General features: G+C 41.9%; 2 protein-coding genes across 8 annotated transcripts in view; both read left to right on the top strand.

Annotated features, from left to right (window-relative positions):
- LOC136429910 (uncharacterized) overlaps nucleotides 1-6120 on the top strand; it is a 31299-nt gene extending 25179 nt beyond the window's left edge. For all 7 annotated transcript variants that reach the window (XM_066420069.1, XM_066420068.1, XM_066420065.1 and 4 more), the window contains 8 exons: nucleotides 97-227; nucleotides 680-907; nucleotides 1406-1654; nucleotides 2442-2715; nucleotides 3202-3273; nucleotides 3769-3956; nucleotides 4677-4739; nucleotides 5078-6120. In XM_066420069.1, coding sequence (XP_066276166.1) covers nucleotides 97-227; nucleotides 680-907; nucleotides 1406-1654; nucleotides 2442-2715; nucleotides 3202-3273; nucleotides 3769-3956; nucleotides 4677-4739; nucleotides 5078-5473 — 1601 coding nt within the window. In that variant the 3' untranslated portion in view covers nucleotides 5474-6120. The remainder of the gene's footprint in view (nucleotides 1-96; nucleotides 228-679; nucleotides 908-1405; nucleotides 1655-2441; nucleotides 2716-3201; nucleotides 3274-3768; nucleotides 3957-4676; nucleotides 4740-5077) is intronic.
- Nucleotides 6121-7008: 888 nt separating this feature from the next.
- LOC136429908 (uncharacterized) lies at nucleotides 7009-22295 on the top strand. Its single transcript, XM_066420061.1, has 23 exons — nucleotides 7009-7211; nucleotides 10342-10443; nucleotides 12196-12313; nucleotides 12644-12771; nucleotides 13307-13439; nucleotides 13862-13986; nucleotides 14308-14455; nucleotides 14965-15157; nucleotides 15391-15536; nucleotides 16000-16209; nucleotides 16587-16804; nucleotides 16970-17054; nucleotides 17570-17716; nucleotides 18126-18289; nucleotides 18588-18697; nucleotides 19114-19257; nucleotides 19371-19489; nucleotides 19769-19867; nucleotides 20037-20163; nucleotides 20440-20549; nucleotides 20808-20990; nucleotides 21310-21501; nucleotides 21867-22295. Exons 2-23 carry the CDS (start codon nucleotides 10358-10360, stop codon nucleotides 22155-22157), a joined length of 3276 nt encoding a protein of 1091 aa, XP_066276158.1. The 5' UTR covers nucleotides 7009-7211; nucleotides 10342-10357; the 3' UTR covers nucleotides 22158-22295.
- The last annotated feature ends 124 nt before the right edge of the window (nucleotides 22296-22419 follow it).

Below are 22419 nucleotides of genomic sequence, written 5' to 3'. Positions count from 1 at the left end.
GTATGTACGGAAATATCTATGTACGCTGGTACAAAATGCTACACGTAGTGGGTGAGATACGACAACGATATTTGACTACCTTTTTTTTATCTCCAGCCGTTCAACATGCACCCCGACCAAACGACACCGAAGGGAACTTCACCACCACATACAGGATCACCATCCTTTCCGCTAGGTGTCTCTTCTTTGATGATGAGAAACATCTCTGGGAAGACCGTGGTTGTGAGGTGAACCACATCCCAGTCAATTGCTCTACATAAATAACTTTGCTTTTGCTATAATATTAAACCATACATTCTATCATTACTTAACAGCATCCTGGCACTATGACAATAGAGAGGAATCCGTTTTTTTAAACCTTTGTTTAACCTTAAAAGAGTACATTCTCTTCGGCCTTGGTCGTTTTCAGGAGTTCACAAAGCATCATCAAAGCATGCTGTACAAATGTATGTTAGTATAAAGAAATCGAGTCAGGCAAACATAATTAAGCCGCGTAAAATATCTGATAGTTGTATGGTCTAACATTTGCTGAAAATGTATGTTAGCATAATGAAATCTATTCATACATGACCATGGATGTGTTCAGAAGGCCAGGCAATCACAAAGTCACGCAACACATTTGATACTTTCATGCTCTAAGTTTGGTGAAAATCATAAGAGCACGACTTTCTTTCTTCAGGTTGGACCACTCACAACAAGGGACCATCTGCACTGTCTGTGCAACCATCTCACCTCCTTTGGTTTCTTCGTGGCTCCGAATCGAATGGACATCAGAGCGGCCCTTCTGAAAATCCCAGACGACATCACTACTAATTTCATCGTGTGGGCCACAGTCGGCACAGCGTTTATGCTGTACTTCATACTGTTATTCTGGGCAAGAGGCCGGGACATTAGAGAGAAGAAGAAGGTAAGAACGATTTCGTAATTCCAGTATATATTTCCTTTTTCTCAATGTTCTATTCTTGTTCTTCCACTCGTACTCGTGGATTAAGTATTTAGCCGCTGAAGAAGCCACATCACCGAAACCAGTCGGGTGATACTCAAGTACGTTGAATAGTTCTAAAATGGAACTATGTGGCTCCAGATCTCTTACAGAGGGAACATTGCGGTGCGTAAGATATATCTAGCTGAGGAACGAATCCAATGCCATACTGGTCGTACTATTTTCATTGTGTCTCTTGCCCAATGATTTTGTTAGCCATTTGTGTTTTGGCCACTTTTTAATTGCTAGTCTCGTCACTAAATAGATTACCTCGTCTTGGATTTTGCCCTCAAATGATAGATACATTGAATGTGTTACGTGTTAGGTTGTACCTAGATTGATCGTTTATGATACCACGGCACTACGTATATACGTACATTTACTTAAGACTGTAACTTTTATATTCCCCTATGTTTTATCCAGCAACGCAGGCGACAAGGCAGCATTGTTCGCGCCACGAGCTATAATCGTTTGCTGGAGTATCACCTGTGGGCGTCTGTCGTGCGGCCTCCATCGCGCAGCAGCTTCACGCGTGCGCAGAGAGTCTCCTGCTGCTTCTCCCTCCTCATGTCTGTGATGGTCACAAACATCATGTTCTTCCAGCAGGGTGCGGCAGACAACACTATAGACATCGCAGGGTCAGAAATTCCGTTAAACATCAGTTTACAAACGGTAGGAATCTCCTACGAAAATTTCTTATTTTCCCAGTTTTTCTTTCCAAGAATATCCACAGCTTTTGGGTGTTTCCGAAAAATCGATATTCAACAGAATACTAAACTGCATTATAATCTATTGTTAAATCACAACACAAAACGTATTAAGATGTTGAAGTATTGTTTAATATAGAACACAACAAAAAAACTTATAGAATCTATGGAATTCGTTGAGCGACCTGCCAAATCTTTGGTCGCTTAGCAAAATATACACATGTTTTAGTTAGCGATCGAGCGCTGACTGTAGTGTAACTCGAGCAATCGGTGCATTAGTACAGTTAGGCATTAGTTCTAATTTACCTTCTTGCATGGCTACTTTAGATTCTGATGTGTCAATCCTAATGGCACAGTGCAGGTGAACATTATTTTAAGGCCCTTACAATATAGGGAGGCAGGGAGGATTCCCCTGTTTGATTTCGTCTCAACGAAGTGGGTTTTACTTAGTGTTTTGTTCTTTATTTACTGTGATAAGCAATGTGTAATGTGTGGACGTAATGTAGGATCCCTTGACATTCTGACCACTACCGCCCTCCCACGGCTTAGGCACGAAATCATACCGGAAAAATGTTTAACCTGCTGTTGCAACATGCGATCTTTGTGAGCTCAAACTTACAAGGTTTTATGTCGTATACCATCATTTTTGCAAAGCACTAGAAAGAATTTGTAAACCAGATCAAGCTAGATCTTTATTCACAGATGGATTCTGAAATGTGATGGATTAATATAACCGTTATAATATGTTACAGGTGATATTAGGGCTGATGTGCACCCTGATCGCTTTCCCACCAAATGTCGTCATAGTTCTGATATTTCGAAACCTTTCGCCGCGAAGACAGAAAACTGTCCAACTGGACGACATAATTCAATCAAGAGCTCATCGAGAATTTGGCGGTGGCTACAATGCCAGAAGGAAAGGCCCCGAATGTTTTGATACCCAAGGCTGCACTTCCGACACTGTTAGCACGTCATCAAACCCAGAGCATGATGGGAGAAGGAGAGGCTATATTGACCCCCAAACAGGTACGTTCTGAATGAAATAGCCGTCGGTGCAGACTGATCGATCGATGTTTATCATAAGTTGTATCATCATTGCCGTGGTCCTCTCGCCATCGGAGCTCAGCTGTAGTTTTAAGATGTCTTTTATTGGTTTGTCGCAACTGAACAACAAACTGAATTAAAGATCAATATACAAACAAGTTTGAGCCTGACAGGCGACATGTAAATCATCTTATATATCTATCTATATACCTATACGTGAAGTAGACAATATCATTTCACAAAAATATCCGCATCCATGTTAAAATCCGCATCCATTGCACAATACTAGTAGTATATAATAGTAACCATACTGATTTAACAAGTTTCTAGTTTTCATATTCAGCCAGCCGTCATCGCTAAAACGTGTTTCTGTATCTCAATAAACTGAGGTGCGGAGGGATTGTCTCAAAATGATATCACAACTCAACTAGACATCTCTTTCATTTGAAATATTCTTCTATATTTCAGGAGTGATGCAGCATGATCGTCCCCCTGTAGCACGAGAGGGCGGATGTCTGCCCTGGTGGTTTTTGTTCATAGGTACGTCTTTTGAAATGACATTGAACGTATATCGGTTACGAATGAAATCAATATTAGCCTGAGTGTCATCCTGTTTCAGTTCCAGGCTCTGCCTTCACCGTTTGGCTAATTAATACAACATAAGTAAAAAAAATAATCGAAATGATAAAAAAGACAATAATTAAGATCAATAATAAAGATAAGAAAAACAAAAATGAAAATAATATTTTTAGATAATCGACTACGGACGACTCGGATCATGATTGTGAATTGATTACTCATTAAGTTTATGTTAAGTTATCCTTTTGTATCCTGATTTGTTATGATTTGTCATGTAATGTAAGGGCTCCCTTGGAAATCAGTTACATTGTTAACTGAAGGGACCACCCTAAAGATTGATAAATAGAAAAAATAAATGGCCAATATATCAAAATTCCAGTGAAGCCCATGATCATGACATGTATTTTATTTGTCAATTGCGTCACCCCTCACTCACTCTATGAAATGTGTCTACAGCGTGGTTCCTCGTCTTTGCCATCGTCGTCCTGTCGGCCCTCTTCACCCTGCTATACGGCGTGCAGTACGGCAGGAAGAAGGCAGAGGCCTGGCTCTTCGCCTTTCTCATGTCCTTCCTCACGGACATGCTCATTGTTCAACCCCTGAAGGTGGTTCTGATCGTCATTTTCGTGCGGCTCCTCTGTAAGGTACGTCTGGGTGATGAACCACTGAGTTTTTTTGTTTCTTTTTTTGCCTCCTCGGTATTGCTTCGGTCACCTTTGCACCGTTGCCCGTAAGGGCCGGGCCCCCCAAAGAAACAAATTTGTCCCGGTGGACTGTCGGACACCGGAACGGTGTTCTCACGATTAGCCAACGACGCCTTATTTGTTACCGGGTCCCGCTTTAATTTCAACTCCATGGTAAAAAAAAAACCTCCAAGGCCCCGGCCGTGCCCCAAAAATAGCCCGGTAGCCGCAGGGTTCCGCACAAGGCCACGTAGGGGTCACGCCCTAAAGTGCCCAAAATAGCTCGCGAACTTCCCGGCAGGGCCTCTTTTTCCAATTGTGACCTAAATATAGCACAGAACGGCGTAGCCTGGTGCACAGATTGTTTGGAGAAACTTGTGTGACAATGACATTGGGTTAGATGTCTGTTGCTTAGCAACGTCGATGGCCATGAATCATTTATTTTGCCCATAAACATGTGTTTGAAAAGTTTGTGGTAGATTATTCACAGCAGACGGTTAACTAAACCTAAACATTACATCTATTCATTTCGTCTCAAAACAGATGAGTTGTATTGTCTGATATTAGAGAAAAGTATCCCAAACAATAAAAAGTAACTATGTGATAAATGTTACCAGTATGATTCATTAGCACATGCAAACGGTAAATTTTCTAACATATGATTATGATATCTTTCAATAGAGCCGAACGAAGTCGAAATCGCAGCATCGCAAGGCATTGATGCAATGGAAGAATCTGCCGCGGGTAAGAAAATGAATACTCCTTTCTCTTGATACACATATACATATATTTATACGTTTTGGTATGTCAAGTTTGTACGAGTCCCTCTGTTACTGGAATATGAGATGTGACATGTGAAATATGAAATTTGAAATATGAAACATGAAACATAAAATATAAAATGTTATTTTACGATATAAAACTTTATGTTATGTTTCAATTTCAATTTTATTTATTTTACCAGGGTACATGCATGTTATGTTATGTTATGTTATGTTATGTTATGTTATGTTATGTTATGTTATGTTATGTTATGAAATATGGTTATTCAAAGTTAACTTTTTTCGGAAACATTTCTTCAGGTTAAACTGAAAGACGAGCTCCGCCATTCCCGACTGGCAGACCGGATCCGGGAGTTGGATGAGAGATACTCCGTGGACCCTTCACTTCCCAGCGTAGCATCTCTATCGACACCGCCGTCTTCAATATCCACAGACGTCACCGAAGAACTGGAAACCTCTGACGACATCGAATCCGCGTCTTACCTTCATCTTGAGGAGTCGTCAGACACTTCAGGTGACCTCTATCCCTCCGAGTACGCCCAGTCAGAAGCATGGGCGCAAGCGCCTGACACCTGGACCGCAATACATGACATGGACAAGGCACAACCTGTTCACGATGAATTTGACATGAACAGTACTGATGACAATGATGATGACACAGTGTCGTATCAAGAAATTACTTTCAAACTGCCATAGACTGTAGCGCAATGTAACAGTTACTCAATGCAACTGGATACTAGATTCCATGGATCCAGTAAATGTAACCTTGTTTATCTTACTACCTAGATGTCTGACCATCATCAACGTGCCATAGACTAAGTTGCGTTATAAAACAGTGAAATCAAGCACATGTACATTTAGCTCATATATCTTCAGTGATTAGTAAGGCCCCAGCAGTATTCCGTCGGCATTGTATTCCAAATATCCACCGATATCAACAACAAAACGGTAGCTGTAAGAAAATATAGTAGTCCGTTATAGAAAATAAAGATATCAACATCAAACGCTAACTTAAGACTGCAAAGGGGATTAAGGTGGTTTTTAGTGAGCTTATTTGCTGATTTAGAGCGAAATACTGAAATAGTGCAATATGTTCTTGTGTAGTATAGTGCAATATGTTTTATTACGCTTAGTTATCGATTATATTCTTTTATAATCGTACAGTTGAAAATGTTCAACTAAGTTTTATGTTGTATGTTTTTCGGGGGTTAGAGCTGGAAAACGCGTTACCACCTGTTCTCTCACTCCATCCACATGTGTGTACATTTTCATAAATTGATTTATTGATAACGTTATAATAAAGAGTTCGGAGGCTTAATGCCTCCGTGAGATATTTAGAGCTTTTGTAAATATGGAAAGTCCTTTTTTGTGTCATTGATTATCAAAATAAAGTTGCAATCAGCGCAATCTATTTTAGTCTTTTATGGTCTTTTCTCCTCAAATGTCATATATTTATATGTGGAAAAGACCTATCCTTCAGCAGATTCCCATTTCATTATTAATCATGCAAATCAATTCCACAATTTCATAACTAATCTATGTATAGGGATGTTCAGCTTTAACTAAGCAGCATATGTCAAAACTATGACGTTTCAATGGAACTTATTTGCATAATTAGCATCTGTTGGTGCTGCCTTGAATTACATGTGTTACATAATTGATGTCCTATTATGGAGACCACTAGAATTATAGAATTTCCTTATTGATTATACAAATTAAGTCCTAATTTGCCTAAATGACATATAACGTGAAATTTGTACCTCTCTGTCTAAGCTGCATACATGCCCCAAATCACAAAAATCTTTCGTTCCTCTCGAGTTGTCCTCTTTGATAGTTTTAAATAAAACCAGTTTCAACATAAGATGCCAGGGAGCTAGTTATATCAGTCTGACTATGGCTGCCCATCAAAACTAGCCGTCCAATCAATATAAAAGCATCTAAACGTTGATCATGTGTACTTTTGATACATGTGGATTTTTAATAGCTCACTTCACTTAGACCGCGGCGAGCAGGGTCATATCGCATGGGGTCGGCCTATTGTAAACACGCCAGGTCGTTGCCCCCAATGCGGTGACAAAATAGTATTTGCTTCCTCTTTCGTCAGGCAATCCTAAGCTTCACTACACAGGTCATGGTCTGTACCGTCAGTTGACACAAGTCAATGACGAGGGATCGGTCAGTCCTGGCCTAACCATGACAACGAGGTAAACCATTCATGACGCATCACTGGACGCCATCTTGGATTTAGAATGGATGTGTCGTCCGGCTACCCCGGTGTATCGTTCAGTTACTGTACATGGGACACGTATAGGGTTTCTCTGCGCACGTGCACAAGATAGCCGAACGCGAGGAGCGTGGAGACGACTCGGAAAACAGTGAACGTGTAACTGTACACATAATTAAGTGACTAGGAAAACTACAGGTACAACACAAGGTTGGTTCTGAATAAGTCGTTTCTAGATTGAGTCTGAGAGAACATTATCGTTATGTCCATAGTTACTGTTCAACTAGGAGTTATTTGTTGAGTGACAATTACATGTAGCTCACTACGTAAAGCGCTGAAAAATTACAATTACAGTAACTGTATGTCTGTAGGATTCATCCAAACGTCGATGATATGCATTAACATGTTATGTTCATGAACGTTTCACCCTGTAATATCCGTGTTTAGTTCATAACCTTCGACACCATACACGCACTACTGGTTTCGAATCAAATGGAATATACTTATAGGAACATTCTCTTTGTCTCCCCTGATTTTAAGGAACAAGTCTCCAAGGCATTGGTCTCTGCAGAGGGTGACCCAAATCATCATGGCAAGGGGGGGTCCAAAATACCATGGCCGCTCCGTGGATATTTGTGCTTTCGACACAAATGGAATAACATTCTATGAAGCTTTGTGTCCTCTGATTTGGAGGAATCAGTGTCCACGGTATTGGTCCCTACGGAAGGGGCCCAAAATATTATGGCAAGGGGGACCAAAATACCATGGCCTCTCCGTTGAGATTCGCCCCCCCCCCCTCCTCCTTGACGTTATAAATGGAAACAGATGGAATATGATTCTAGGAAAGATCTGTTCAGTGTGGATTTTAAGGAACAAGCCTTGAAAGTATTGGATCCGACTAAGGGGCCTTGAAATACCACGGGTACCAAAGCAAGGGAACCCCCCCCCCCCTCCTTGACCCTGTAGACATCTGCGGACTACATCTAAGGATAAACTTGGAATATATTTGTTGGCAAGATCTATTGAAGTGGTTTTCTTTCACGAAAACAAGCCTTTTGTTAAGAGCCACAAATGATCCAATACGGCTTTGAAAGAGACAATTTACACGTAATAACCTGTAGATTGATGAGGTAGGTTGAAACCGGTTTAACCAGATGACTATTGCTGGCCTCGGATTTTACCTAACGTAACATGACCTATTTACGTGCAGAACCTATTTACGTCCGGTTTGGCTCATGTCAGCATGTCGCGGTGCATTATGCCAAAGCCTATTTTCATGAGCAATAAAGAACGTCATAAGTATGATCCTTAGCCATCACTCTCTATTATACAAAACATTGAAAAAGGTTTACGTCCAGCGACATAACAGAGTAAACTCCTGAACCAGTAACAACAAGAAATATTTCTGACCATGGGTTTAAAATTTGGCTCTCTCCGCGCGGTTTTAAGATAAATACGTTTTGAATAAATGGGACGTCAATTGGTAATGTTACGTTACATTATGTCAAGGCCTCTGTGACGGATAGATTTTTTTTGCAACCTCTATACGTAAACATACACTGCATTATATATTTGTATATCGTATCTAAATGTTGTTACCACTACGTTTTTACTTGAATTTGTAGTTATTTTTCACTTGGCGATATTCGACAGTACAGTAGTTACCGATATGACAATATTAGTTATGCACGTTAATTTCTTGCACGATACACTCTTCGCCACACCGTCTATGGTCTAAGGTGTATGGTATGCCTGATATTAAGATGTCGGATTAACAAGTAAGGGGTCATTTCAAAGTATTTGAAAGAAGGAAAGGGATCAGAAATCAATTAACCAACCTACCACCATGTGAAAATGTAAATATCCTTTTATTAGATAAACGTATTGCTCTCCGCAATATGCATTGTGATGATATGCAGTTTAAATCTTCAGTGGTAGCAACTACAGCGTGTGTGTGTCAAAGTTCACACCCTTTGCCCTGCTATGTTGTGTTTGCAGATACTACAGTACATATTTTTCGGCGTTTCCGAGTTACCTTGTCACATAGTACGCTTGTAAGAAGAGAGTCACACGATTCCATGCTAACAAGCAGTGCCAGTTCTTAGCGGACAGGATGTTTTCATAGTGGATTACAGGTATGATTGACTTCGACTTCATTAAACTAACAATAACGTGGCATAAAGAGGTCGCGCTGTGAGAAAATGGTGCATGTTTCTGACAACAATGATTTTCAATTAACGTGTACGCCTGGGTGAGAAGATTTTATCAAAAATTATAACCTATACGTTTGGTTCATTTTGCTCCTTTTCAAGAACATATCTATCGAAACATAAGGCAGGTGCTCTTGATACGAGATACTATTATACTTGAGCTTCTTGGGTATGAACATATTATGTCATAGAATTCACGAACTGACCAACTCAACAGCAGTCTGACAGCGATATTCAGCTAGCTACTACCGTAACTATTACGGTGGCAGCCATGTTTAAGTTAACTGTCGACTGATAAATACAACCTATTGAATAGTGTTTTGGTGAATGCTTAAGTGTCTAACTATCAATAAGGTCCATATTGGGTGTGGAGAATCATCGGGGTGGAACAGAGGGAATTTGGGGTAAATTTTACCAGGTCTTTTGACCAGAATCTAGCTATGAACCTATGTATACAGGTTATACGAAGTCGTCACCCCTAGCAACGCGGTCGATGACCTTGGTTTACAAATTAGATTTGAGGAAACGCCCACGTCGTGTATAGAACAAATTTGCTGTGCTATTGTTCGGCCGTGGATGAGCGATGTGTTTTGTAGTCGCCCCTAGTGAGGTCGCAAAACAGTATTTGTTTCGTCTGGCATTTGGTTGAGACAATTTAATCTCCTCGGGACAAGCTAAGTCATGCTTATAATTAGACGTGGGGTGGACAACAAAGCAGTGGATGCGCCTTAGAAAGGTTAGGTCTCCATGATTGCTGTATTAGCTTGGCCCATTTTACTTTCTGACATTTTTATTCTCTGCATAAGACGATAAAGCTCTATATATGTGCGCATCCCATCATAATGATATTGGTCGAAAAATTATTAAGATGTTGTCATCTTTAATCACGCCATCATTACTTATCAATCTAAAATACAGTATGAAGTAGCGATGCCACCAATGTCATTGTAATATTAATGTAAGTATGTGTGAAAGTATGAAATATCTTACAAGGTTAGATAGAATAAATAAGGTATTATAATGTATTTTTTTTCTAAATTTAATCCGAAGGAACAATATTTGAAAACAGAAACGTCGTCAACAAGCTAATCCATTATGCCTCTTTAATCGTCTCTGCTCTGCCTTCACAGCGTCTGACCACACGGCATGGACAAGTTGGGCACGGATTGGTTCAAGGATGTAGAGAACATCCAACAAACTAAAGAAGAGCTGGAGGAGATTGCGAAGAGCAAGTGAGTTGCAAATCATGTTCAAATATTCGCGCTAGTCACACACTACATAGATCTTGGACATACGTGATAAACAAATCACTAATACCCCCATTCCACTTGGACGGCGCTCTCACCGCGCTCTCACGGCGACCTCATTTTGGCCAGATCGCCGTGAGAGCGCCGACAGCGCGGCGAGAGCGCCGTGAGAGCGCCGACAGCGCGCCGAGAGCGCCGTGAGAGCGCCAACAGCGCGGCGAGAGCGCCATGCGCGCCGTCACCTCGGCGATGGTTTTGAACATGCTCAAAACCTTCGCCGTGAGAGCGCCGAGGATGGCGATCAAAAAACGAGCGCCGAGAGAGCGCCGCGAGAGCGCCGAGCGAGCGCGGTGAGCGCCGTGAGAACGCCGTGAGAGCGCGGTGAGCGCCGTGAGAGCGCCCAAGGTGGGATGAAAGGGCCGCAGCGAGCGCTCAAGGATCGCAGCGAGTGCTCTATGAGGACTGAATGGTTTTAACTGTAGTTCAAACAAATTTCATTCTTGAAGTGGTGTACCTTGAATTTCTGGGAATTTTGTGGTCAAATCATAGTTTTGCTCGTGGGCAATGCAAGTTGACGAATAACTACAAGTACTTGCTTCCATTCAAATTAAATTTCCTCCAAGTTTTATTGTCAGCAGTGGTTCAAAATGTGTTTCAAAATTCTGTGATTTACGTTTCTATTATAATGTAGAATGATCAAATATATTTATTGCAAACAGTTTACATGACAGACAACACAGAAAAAACAAGTTGAACATACATATATTACTTAAGACACACACTGAGCGATTACTTAAGACACACACTGAGCGACCGTGCAGCAACTAAAATTGAATCTGTTTTCCCCTTGATTTTATCATTCAAATATGATGCAAGAGGTAAAGGTATGACTGAGGAGACAACAAAGCACACAAAACGTAACAAAAATTCGTTCTTTATCTCTGGAATTCGTTGAGTGATCTGTGAAATCTTTAAAAAGTTGCTGACATTTGACATTTTGGTCGCGCTGGGAGCGCGCAAGGGTCGCCGTAGAGATTCCACTTGAGCACGTTTTCCAGGAGTTCAACGCTCTCACGGCGTTCTGGACCATTTTAGGTCGCCGTGAGAGCGCGGTGAGAGCGCCGTCCAAGTGGAATGGGGGTCTAACAAGGATTGTCCCAGGTTCTAACCATGTGCATTTCGTCGGCTTATTTATTTGTGACATTTGTATGCTGAATATTGTCATAGATTGTTATGTTGTGCATGTCTAATTCTATCGTGATGCCTTGTGTAATGCCCACACGCTAGCCGGAGTCTTGAACAGCTTAACCAAATAAATGTATAAATACTTTTTCAGTTTTTCGTTTATTAGATAGCTATATGTCAAATGCATCCATGCATCGCTATCATTTTAAAACACTCTATATGTAATGTGTATTATATACCAAAGAAAGAAATTAACTGTATAAACTTGTAGAAAACCTATTTCCCTACTTCACACATTTAAGTACTGTTCAAAAATTCATATTTCTAATGCGACTAGACAAACCTCCCATTGAAAAACACGTCTGTTCTTTTATATCTACTATAACCGAAAAGCGAGGAGAAGTAGAATTTATTTAATGATAGTCATATTCTTTTGTATCCGTTAACTGTACTTGTATTATCTTTTGTTGTGACCTGTACTTAGCCAAGTGTGGCAGAAATGTGCAATAAAGGTCTTCATTCATTCATTCTATAATCTGGTGTTTATTGCAGAGATGACAAAGCATTCCGTGCCGTGGTAGACTTCCTGTGCGCATGTCTGGACTGTTCCACAACAGAACACCTGGAAGCTTTCAAAAGTGTTCTTAGTGACAACCTGGTCAAGTGGAAGGTATGGATCATTCAGTCTGTTCCTACGCGGGAGTGAGGGTCAGTAGTATATAGATATGAGAGAAAATAAGCGATTATTGTTGCCTACAAAACTCTGCAACATTGAGTGAAATCATACGTAAATATGGGAGACTTACTTATAGACTTAGGGGCTCCCGTGTCGTCCGACACATGAGGCAGTTATGGGAGAAAGACAGCAAAATTAAGTTCACTTCTCCTTTATGGACATGTTTGATAGCATTCAACGGAATGATTTGAAAACCTTCAACTAAAAAGACCATTTGTTTTATTTTGTTTTGTAACGTTTCTACATTCCGAACACATTTGACAGGGTCATGACAAGGATGTGTGCGAAATTCTGGACAAATTCCGAGTTCTTGAAGAGAAAACGGACGATGACGACACGTGGTACAACTCACGGGTGGATGATGCAGTCGAAGAACTGCTGGAGAGGTCAAAGTAGGTCACAGTTACATTATACCATTGACAGGAAGTTTAACTGGTGTGTCACGCCGAAGTGTGAATTCGCCTGCTATATAGATACAGATACAGATACAGATTTGATTTGATTTTGTTAGAATTGTGACAGTACAATACACGTGGGATACAGGCAGCTATTGCTGGTGTCGTGACCCACACATAAACCCGTTTTTCACCGGAGTGGAGTGTAAAGTGGCTTTCCCAAGGGCACAACATCGTTGGCGTCAGGGCTTCGAACCCGGGACTGCTTTTCCGAAAACCCTACCGTTACGCCATACGACCTCAAGATCTGTACTATCATGATGAGTTTTCAGTTGGTTTGCCTTTTGCATCAAATTGACAGGAAGTTAGAATGGTGGCCACCTCTACATTATATTGTTATCTCACTTCTGAAGTCACAGGTACATTCAGCGTGTGGAAGAGCTGATGTTTCAAATAGTTATACATGTGTATCATAATGGACATGTATACGTATTTTACTCATATACTTGTTTCATCTACGGCATGCTTTCAGAACCTGCCATAAGAAGATCCGACCCAACGTGGTTAGTCTCCTTGTGTTCGCTCTGAAGAAAGGCACGGAAACACATCTGAACCTGGCGAATGGAATCACGTCGGCTGAAGGCATAGACGACATGTTAAACAAGGTGAGTTCGAAGGAGAAACCATTCTTCTTTTAGCAATTTTTCATTATTTTTACAATTTGTAGCACTTTGAGGCCCGCCCACCGTAACTCCTAAACAACTTATCGTATGACCACCAAATTCTAGAGCCATGTGTATCGGTCTGCTGTGTTTGACAGGAGCCTCTGTAGTGCTTATAACTAGGTACAAACTTAGATCGAGCTGTGTAGTCACGCATGGTCACTCAGCAATTGTATATACCGAACGAAAGGTTGATATTGATGGCTACTCTTCAAAATACGCCAGTTGATGGATATTACTTGTCCTTTTGTCTGGTATACTTCTCTTATCTTTTCTCAACGCTCATCTGTATTGGTACATCTAGAACTCATGGTGAGAGAAAGGATTCTAACAACTGTTGACAACTGATTTTATCTTTCATTAAGATGAATGATGAGGAGTCGAAGAGTGTGCTCGACGCCTACTTTGGGATGATAAAGGCGGAGACGTTTGATCCCAACTCATCAACTGCCATCGCAGTTACGTCTGGGCTAAGTTCGAACCTAACAGAGTAAGTTACCCTTACACGACTATCTGTCAGACAGAACTGGTGCATCCCATATTAATTTTTATTGATCAATTATTCTTTGTTTTGTGAGGATTTTAGAAACTTTGAATACATAGAATACAAATCCAAAGACTTGAAGTTTCGGTGCTGAGCTTCTTCGGGTGCTTGATAGGAAAACATTTTTTTCTATCCTTACTAAATGAATAACTTCAAAGTAAAACACAGGGGAAACTTTATTTAACCATGTTACTTGAACGAAAATTGTTTTGAAAATACAAGCGAATAGATTATACAGGTTTAGAAATATGTCCTTTCTGTTTTCAGGAGTGCAAAGAGTACAGAAAATGTAAAAACGCTGTCGGAGATTATCAACTACTGCTCAGAGAAGGAGCTGTACAATGAAGACGAGCCAGACCAAGCAACTGCATACGGCATTGCAATCCAGACCTTGATGGTTATTTTTCTCAGCAAGGTGCCTCTTCCTTTTTTCTATGGTGTATTTGTTTTACCTGTGAAATATCAATTAATTTCTAACCACGTCAGATTACAAAGAAAGCACCAAAAACATAAGTTCTATAAGGTATAGATTTATTTCATTTGTTAATGATTTCAAGCTTCAGGAAGAAAATATTGCACGAAAACAGAACAATTTAATTAGTCACAACAGAAAATGGGGGGATCTTGAAAATGCATTTACATAGTGTACGAAAATCCAGTGTGCGTGTGTAATCTTATGTTGTATTGCTGTCTTTGTTTATATTTTTTAATTCTGTTGAATTGAAAAAAGATTGTTACAAAAACAAATATTACGTTCCTTGCGGTTTATACTGCAATAGGTTGAAGCAAAATGTTATACATTTTCAATATTGTCACATTTGAAACATCAAACTGTATTTCAAAGGAAAGAGAACGTCTTCCAAAGAAATAGATTGAGCAGGATGCTCACATTTCATGATTGCTAAAGACTGGTTCTGCGCACAGAACATGAGTAATCCTGAGCACCTGATGTTGGTGACGCCTGGCTTCATCCGTCTCCTTGGCAACGAAGAGGTGTCCGAGCAGATGGGCCTGTCCAGCTACGTCAGCATGTTCATACAGCAGGGGGAGGTCCTTGCTCCGCACGCCGACCCACTCCTGGACGCCTTCATCAACAACGATGCCAATGAAATCTCTAGTCAGTCATTTCACTTTTTTTCACTTCTGGATAGACTGTAACATGATGTTTTCAAAGGGGTGATGTCTTGGTAGTTTTTTCCATGTCCTCATCCCTTTATCATATGTTCAAGAGTACAAGTAGGTACTGTACACAGAATCGCTGATGTAGAAAGACTGCTTTGTTTTTTGAAAAACATATTTTGTTGCACGTGAATGACCTAATGATTATTTTGCTTATTGACATTTCCTCAGATGTGCTGCCTGCCGTGTACAAGCACAACCCTGAAACATTCCACAAACGCCTTCCTGAAATAGTCGAGAAAATGGACGACATTTCTGCTGACCAACATTACGGCTTCTACCACCTTTTCCATGAGATATCAAAGTCTAAGCCACAAGTAAGTATGTCAATCATCTTTTCGCCAAGCTGCAACATAATATTGTAGGACGCAAATAAGTCAGCACTGGTGTTCGCCTATTCTCGTCGAACAAACACTAAAAGCGACTTAGAAAACGCATCTGCTTGAAGTAAGTACTTGATTAATTCCAAGGAATGCTTAGGTCCCTATTGCGCCGGTGCCCGAAGGGGGTGTAGTCCCGGTCGGTCCCCGAAGTCACATGTGTCCCTGTAGCCTGCCGGGTACTGGGTATATCCCAGTGTTCGCACGATTAGCTCACGGTGTCTATTCGTTACCGGGTCCCGCGTTGATTTTAAGTCCTGCTTGAATAGCCCGGCAGCCGCGGGGCCACGTAAGGGTCATGACGCCCGAAAATGAAAACAAAAATAAAATCTCCAGGTACCCAGCGTGGTCCCTTTATCCAATTACAATATATAAATTATGTTATACCTCCAATCTACAGCTCCTCATGCCGTACGTGGAAAAGTTGGAAGAGGGTTTCGACAACATGTCCTCCATGTCATATGCACTACAAACCATGAAAGAGCTCTGCAAACACGACACCAAGCCCTTCCTGGACAAGATTGACACCTTGGAGAAGGTGTACAAGTCTCAACCGATGATGTGCTACTTCATCTACGAGGTGGAGTCTATCATAGGATTATATAATGAGGTAAGTGGAGACAAGGCATTTAATCTATCGATATTGTGGGTTATATTGGAAACTGTTTTGCACCATTCTTTCATGCTGTGCAACGGTGGTGGCGCAGATTTAAGTTGCACAGCTTGATTCCGTCATTGCTTTGCCTTGTCTACGTATGAATTTCGAATTAATGAATACAAAATGTAATTCTTGGGCCACCGTTGACAATTCCCGTTCTCCGTGCAATATGAGAAAAAGTTTCCATGACATTATTGTAAAAGCATGTTCAACTTCATACATATTTCAAAACTACATGTATATACAAATCGCGATCATTAAGTACTACTTTCTTTCGCCAAAACGAGATATTGAGAGATTTTATCATGTCTTTCAATTCCTTCACACAGGAGTATGCAGAGCAAGTAATGGCCCTGTTGACGGACAAGCTCAACACAGGTGACGTCATGTACCAAAGCTCTGTCCTGATGTTCATGAAGACCGTGGGCGGTAGGTACAAGTCCGTGTTGGAAAAGCGGAGAGCAAACGTCGAAGCTCTTTTGAAGAGCAGCCAACCGGGGGTTCCCGACATGGCGCAAAGCATGCTGGACTACCTTGATGACAGGAGGTTTGTTAACATTTTGGACTGTCACAAGATTCAATATTTGACAACCCAACCATTTTCACACTTCCATTTTATACTCTCTGGTAAGTATGTAGATACTCGTCTTTATCAAAAAGACAAATATATGTATATTTGTTAATTGATCATTTAACTTTTTATCCTCAACAGCCTGAAGACATTGGATCAGGACATCAAAGAGCAGAAAGAGGAGGTGGGCAAGCTGGACCAACGAGTTACACAAACAGAAGAAAAGGTAAGAATGTTACAACCTGTCGAATAGACATGTCAATCATGTCGCTCACTCCTTTCTGAATCAGCAAAGCGAAGATAGCGCGAGGCAAATCATACTAACTTTCTGATTACCCAAATATCAAATACCAGTCTAGCTGGCGACATTCTTCAGCAACAAACGTCTTTCAGAGAACACAATTTGGGTTTAGCCCAAGTTAAAAGTATCGAGGCGTCTTGAGAAGACGCATATGGGTGGCACCCATCTCCATTTCTAAAGCCCTTAGGCCACACATTTGTGCAAGTCACTACAGCAGGGGACTGATCCGGTAGTGAGGTTTGTTTAACTACCGTACTCTTTCCCAAATCCTGATTGCTTAGCAGAGAAGGCAGTATGTACCATTTTTAGAGTCTGGTATGACCCAGTCGGGGATCGAACCCACGACCAGTACCGTGTGCAAGGCGAACATTCTACCAACTAGGCCATATTGCCCCGGCCCAAGTGGACCACGCAAATGATTCTATGTTTGTGCTCCACAGGTAGAAGACCTGCAGGATGACGTATCGGACCAGCGGCAGCAGCTGGGGGAGGTGAAGGAGGACGTCCAGCAGCAGGGAGAGAAGCTGACGGAGCTGGAGCACGTGGTGGACGAGACTGTGGAGAAAGTGGAGGAGATAGACCACAAGGTAAGTGATGCGGAAGTCTTATCTCACTGTATCTCAATAATGTGGGAAATACTGCATGTCGCTCTGTAACCAAGAACAGGTTTTGTTAGTCCAACAATCAAGTTGAGCTAGATGTTACGGACTTAGCTATAGGATTCAAATAGTGACTGTTGTTCTTAATGGAAGTATGATGGATGCAGGGCTTCTATTATAAGGAGTAGCAACCAATGGCCAAATGACCGAAGATACAAATACAGTTGCTACGTTCATTTTTGCCAAACTATGGATGCCATTCTGTAATCATAAACTGTATTTACGGTCTTACATCTAGGTCCATGTCCTGTCATGAAATGTGATTCTATTTTTGTACCGGTTTTGTGATAAGGTTAACCTAAGTTACTGACAGTGTGCCCGACTCCGTCATTGCTAGACCCTTAGTGCTGCCCCTGCGTGGTCCCGTGACGTGTCCCTGCTGATGAATGAGGAAGGTGACTATGACTGGAGGTTCCTGGCGGTTCGCCTCGGCTACGGGCCCGAGGACATCCGGGCATGGGCTACCAACGCCGACCCGACCATGGCCATGCTCAACGAGTGGTAACCTTTCCCATTTATTCTTTGCTAAGAAACAGAATAGAGGATTAACACGCACCCTTTCCTCTGCAAATGTCTGACAGTAGCTTTAAACTAGTTGCAAGTTGAAAAGTGTATTTCAGTTTACATCGAGTGGGGGCTGATTTTACATCCACCATCCATCGGTCCCATATGTAGTCAGCCGTAGGGGGCAGTATGCCGTTCTACAAAAAGCCTGCCTTCATGGAAAGGTAATTTTGCTTTGCTTTGGTTTGGTTTGCTTTGGTGGGATATTAATGTCTAGATCTCTGCGTTCTGCTAGGTACAACACCCACCGCAGCAGTGAGGCCACCTACGCCGTGCTGAAGTCCCTGCAGGAGATGGGCCGGACAGACGCCGCGGACATCATCGAGACCGCCATGGAGGAGGCAGGTGAGTTGAGCACATGGTGTGTAAGCAATATTGTATCAATGTTATCGCTATGTTACACCTTTTATTTATTATTGTCCATTCATGCCCCGGTAATTGGAAAAAGTAGTTCACAGGCTGATTTTGGCACTTTTGGGCGTGACTCCTACGTGGCCTCGTGGGGACACCCTGCGGCTGCCATGCTCGGCCGAGACCCCGAATGATTTTAACCCGGCCTTAAAATCAACGAGGGTCCCAGTAACAAATAGACGCCTTGAGGTAGTCGTGCGAGCACTGGGGGGGTAATTATATTATAAGCATACATAGTTTTCGAGATTCACAATAAGCTAGCCAAGTACAGTCAACATCTTCTCGCTTCTTTGTACATGTATAAATGTGGAACAAATAATGTCTATTATTCTGATCTCCGCTTTGTACAGGCGCGTCTGTACCCAAACCAGCGGCTGACGAGCCCACCAACCCCCCTCCCATCTTCATCAGCTACCAGTGGGACATTCAGGACCAGGTCAAACTCATCAAGGAACATCTGCAGATGGCTGGGTACGAGAGTTGGATGGATATCGGTAAGGTTACCTATTATACAAGCCATCCTTTAGTAGATCTTTGAATACATTCATATGCCTTTATTTGTGTTACATTTCTTGTACTCAATACTAAATATTGATATCCATCATAGGACAAATGGGTGGAGGAGATCAGCTGTACGCGAAGATAGACAAGGGCATGCGGGGAGCCAAAGTCGTTCTGGCCATGGTCACGCCCAAGTACGCAGAGTCTACCAACTGCAACCACGAGGTCGGTAATGGTTCACAGAAAACGATAACTAGACACTGATACTGTCTGTCTATCTGTCTGTATCACGATGTCGATATCTTACAAGTTTGCTTCAATTGTGTGGTGAAATGTAGTTTTTCCTTTATTTTCTGACGTTTTACATGTAATATATTTTGTGTGATACGATCAGTCCTGATGTTGTCATGATATGTATTATTATCATAATCAGTGCTTCTCTAATTGCGCCGACCGAGGTTACCAGAGGGCATAACTATACGTAGATTTTTTGATGTTGTCCAGATCAACCTGGCGAACCTGCTGAACAAACCCATCATCCCCCTCCTGGTGGAGAATACGCCCTGGCCGCCGCCCGGGTCCATGAGCATGATTTTCTCTCAGGTAAATAAAGCAGTTAAACCTTTCTACTTGTCTTATGTATTTTGACATTTATTTTAGTTGAGATGGCAATGTAAAAAAGTACGCACGCATTCGACATCCCCTTTTAACACATAAGAAATATCATACGATCAACACAACCAATCTAAGAACAATATCCGTTTGTTCCCAGCTGCTGTACATCATGTTCCACGGCACCAGTTCCAGTTCCGGTAAATTCTGGCCAGATTCCAGTTTCTACGAGTTGCTAGGACAGCTGGCATATTATTCTGCACCGGACCAGAGCCTCATCACAGATGGTAGGCAGAGTACATTTATTTAGAAATCTACCACGTTTAACAAGTCCGAGGATAGGCGTCCTAGATCAACCATATCTGCCCGGACTTCTTCACTCGGTTCCTTCCCATACCCTTCTATTGTTAAAGCGTAATTATTCCATGTCTAAGCAAAAAAAATCCTGTTATCGTGTGTATCAGTTTTTTCGAAAACTCGATTTTTTTTCTATATCAAAACTCTGCCTGAATCATTACCTAGCTCACAGTTAGAATCTTTGATCGATTTTAAAATTCCTACAGAATACAGGGACTGGACACCGAGTGTAGAGAAAAAGGAGGAGAAAGAAAGCAGCTCGGAGAGCCAGTCCGTAAAGACGGACACGAAGTCCAGCTCGGCAGTGGAGGAAAAGGTATGTCAGCTAGTTGCTATGATAACTCGAGTTTGCAAAGTTTAACTTTCGACGCTGGGAAATGCGTTGTCCGAAGAGATCATAGAAATCAGGCCTTTCAAACTTTTTCAGAACTTGTCTCGCTTTTTCGGAAGGCCTTCATCATCTGCTGAAGTTTTAAGACCGTGTTCCATCCTGTGTAACAGTAGTTAGCAAACGAAGAGAAGATCTGTCTGCGTAACATCATTTACTGATGACACTAACTGTACAATTCGACAGGAAACAGCGCCTGTGGTGAACCCGGAAGTGTTCCTGTCCTACCAGTGGGGTCACCAGCCGCAGGTGAAAGCCCTGTACAGCCAGCTGACGTCACGAGGTTTCACCTGCTGGATGGACATACAGCAGATGGGAGGAGGAGACGCGCTGTACGGCAAGATCGACAAGGGCATCAGGAGTGCCAAGGTGATGACATTCTCTATCTCCACCAATTCTCAGTTGACGTTAAAATTTTTGCAAAAAGCAGTTGTTAGTGTTACCATTATTGCCAAACGCTGTTGCTAGTGTTACACTTTTTGCCAATCCCAGTTGCTAGTGTTACACTTTTTTGCCAAACACAGTTGCTAGTGTTATCTTTTATGCCAAATGCAATAACTTGTGCCAGGTTTCTTGGCTGTAGCGATTTCCCACTGAAGACTATAATAATGATTATGGTAGAAACGTTTTTCCTCGATATCAGCTCTATGTCGTCTTCTGTCAACATGAAAAAATCTTTTTTCTCCAGGTTGTTGTTTCCTGTGTGACTCCAAAGTACACGCTCTCCGCGAACTGCCGACGGGAGGTCAGCCTGGCGGACGCGCTGCGCAAGCCCATAGTGCCTCTGCTGCTGCAGGACACGTCCTGGCCGCCAGAGGGCCCCATGAGCATGGCCTTCACAGAACTGTTGTACATCGACTGCAGAGATGAACGCACCCAGGTACATTTTTGTACAGTATGAGTTATTCAGTTAAATCATGATTGCGCACTACGTCTGCTTATGGGACACGTAGTTTGGTGATAATATTACGATCTCTTAAGCCCAGTCTTACACAAACGTTGACCTTACTGTCATTAGGTCACTTGACACATCAAACAGTTCTCCAGATCTCAAAAAGTAGTATAACATAACCAACTGCTCTCGCGCCGCGTGCCTGCGTAGCTGGTGTGCTATGCCAGTGAATGGCGGCTATATGGCTATGTGGATACAGATACAGATGCTTGCTTTAAACCGCTTCAAATTGACAAACTCTTCATCTGAACAAAGAGACAATCATACGATTGTTTTCGTTGTTTCCCTTACAGAACGAATGGGAAGGCGCCAAATATGAAGAGTTGCTTCAACAGGTTTCCGCTCACTCCTCCCCGGCTTCTAATCCCGGGCGTTCCGGCCCCCAGCCACCAGATGGCTCACTTGATGCAAGGGAAGACAACAAGGCAAAAAACGTGCTACATACAGAGCCTGATGTTGATGAGGTGACAAGGAAGACCACAGCGACAGTGGGTCCTGCACCCACCAACAACTTAGAACACGCCGAAAATAATTCCGACAAGGAGATGGCAAAGAAAAAGTCCAAAACCTGTTCCATATTATGACACTGGTGAAACCTTTGTGCAAATGAGATTGCAATATTGTTGTTTCAAAATGCTGACTATTTTTTCTAGAATGATTTCGTACTTTCAATTGTTATTTTTCAATGTCAATAAATAAATAAATAAACCAATTTGGCAATATCAGTGTGTTGCTGCATTGGTTTTTGTTCAAACGGTATTTTACAGATGACAACGATACTTTATCATGGTTATCTGAGGTCAAACATTATCATCATGTCGTCCAATGAAGACGAGATACAGTGGA

This window comes from Branchiostoma lanceolatum, chromosome 3 (assembly GCF_035083965.1).
Source record: "Branchiostoma lanceolatum isolate klBraLanc5 chromosome 3, klBraLanc5.hap2, whole genome shotgun sequence".
NCBI classification, from domain to species: Eukaryota; Metazoa; Chordata; class Leptocardii; order Amphioxiformes; family Branchiostomatidae; genus Branchiostoma; species Branchiostoma lanceolatum.
The sequence above is the reverse complement of the archived record's forward strand: the minus strand, read 5'-3'. Positions and strand labels throughout refer to the sequence as shown.

What these genes read in the sequence shown, in the direction of transcription:
- LOC136429908 (XM_066420061.1), top strand. Translation starts at nt 10,358, where the DNA reads ATGGACAAGTTGGGCACGGATTGGTTCAAGGATGTAGAGAACATCCAA. An exon ending in TAGACGACATGTTAAACAAG is followed by an intron (nt 13,440 to 13,861) that starts GTGAGTTCGAAG and finishes TCTTTCATTAAG; the next exon opens with ATGAATGATGAGGAGTCGAA. An exon ending in CGATGCCAATGAAATCTCTA is followed by an intron (nt 15,158 to 15,390) that starts GTCAGTCATTTC and finishes ACATTTCCTCAG; the next exon opens with ATGTGCTGCCTGCCGTGTAC.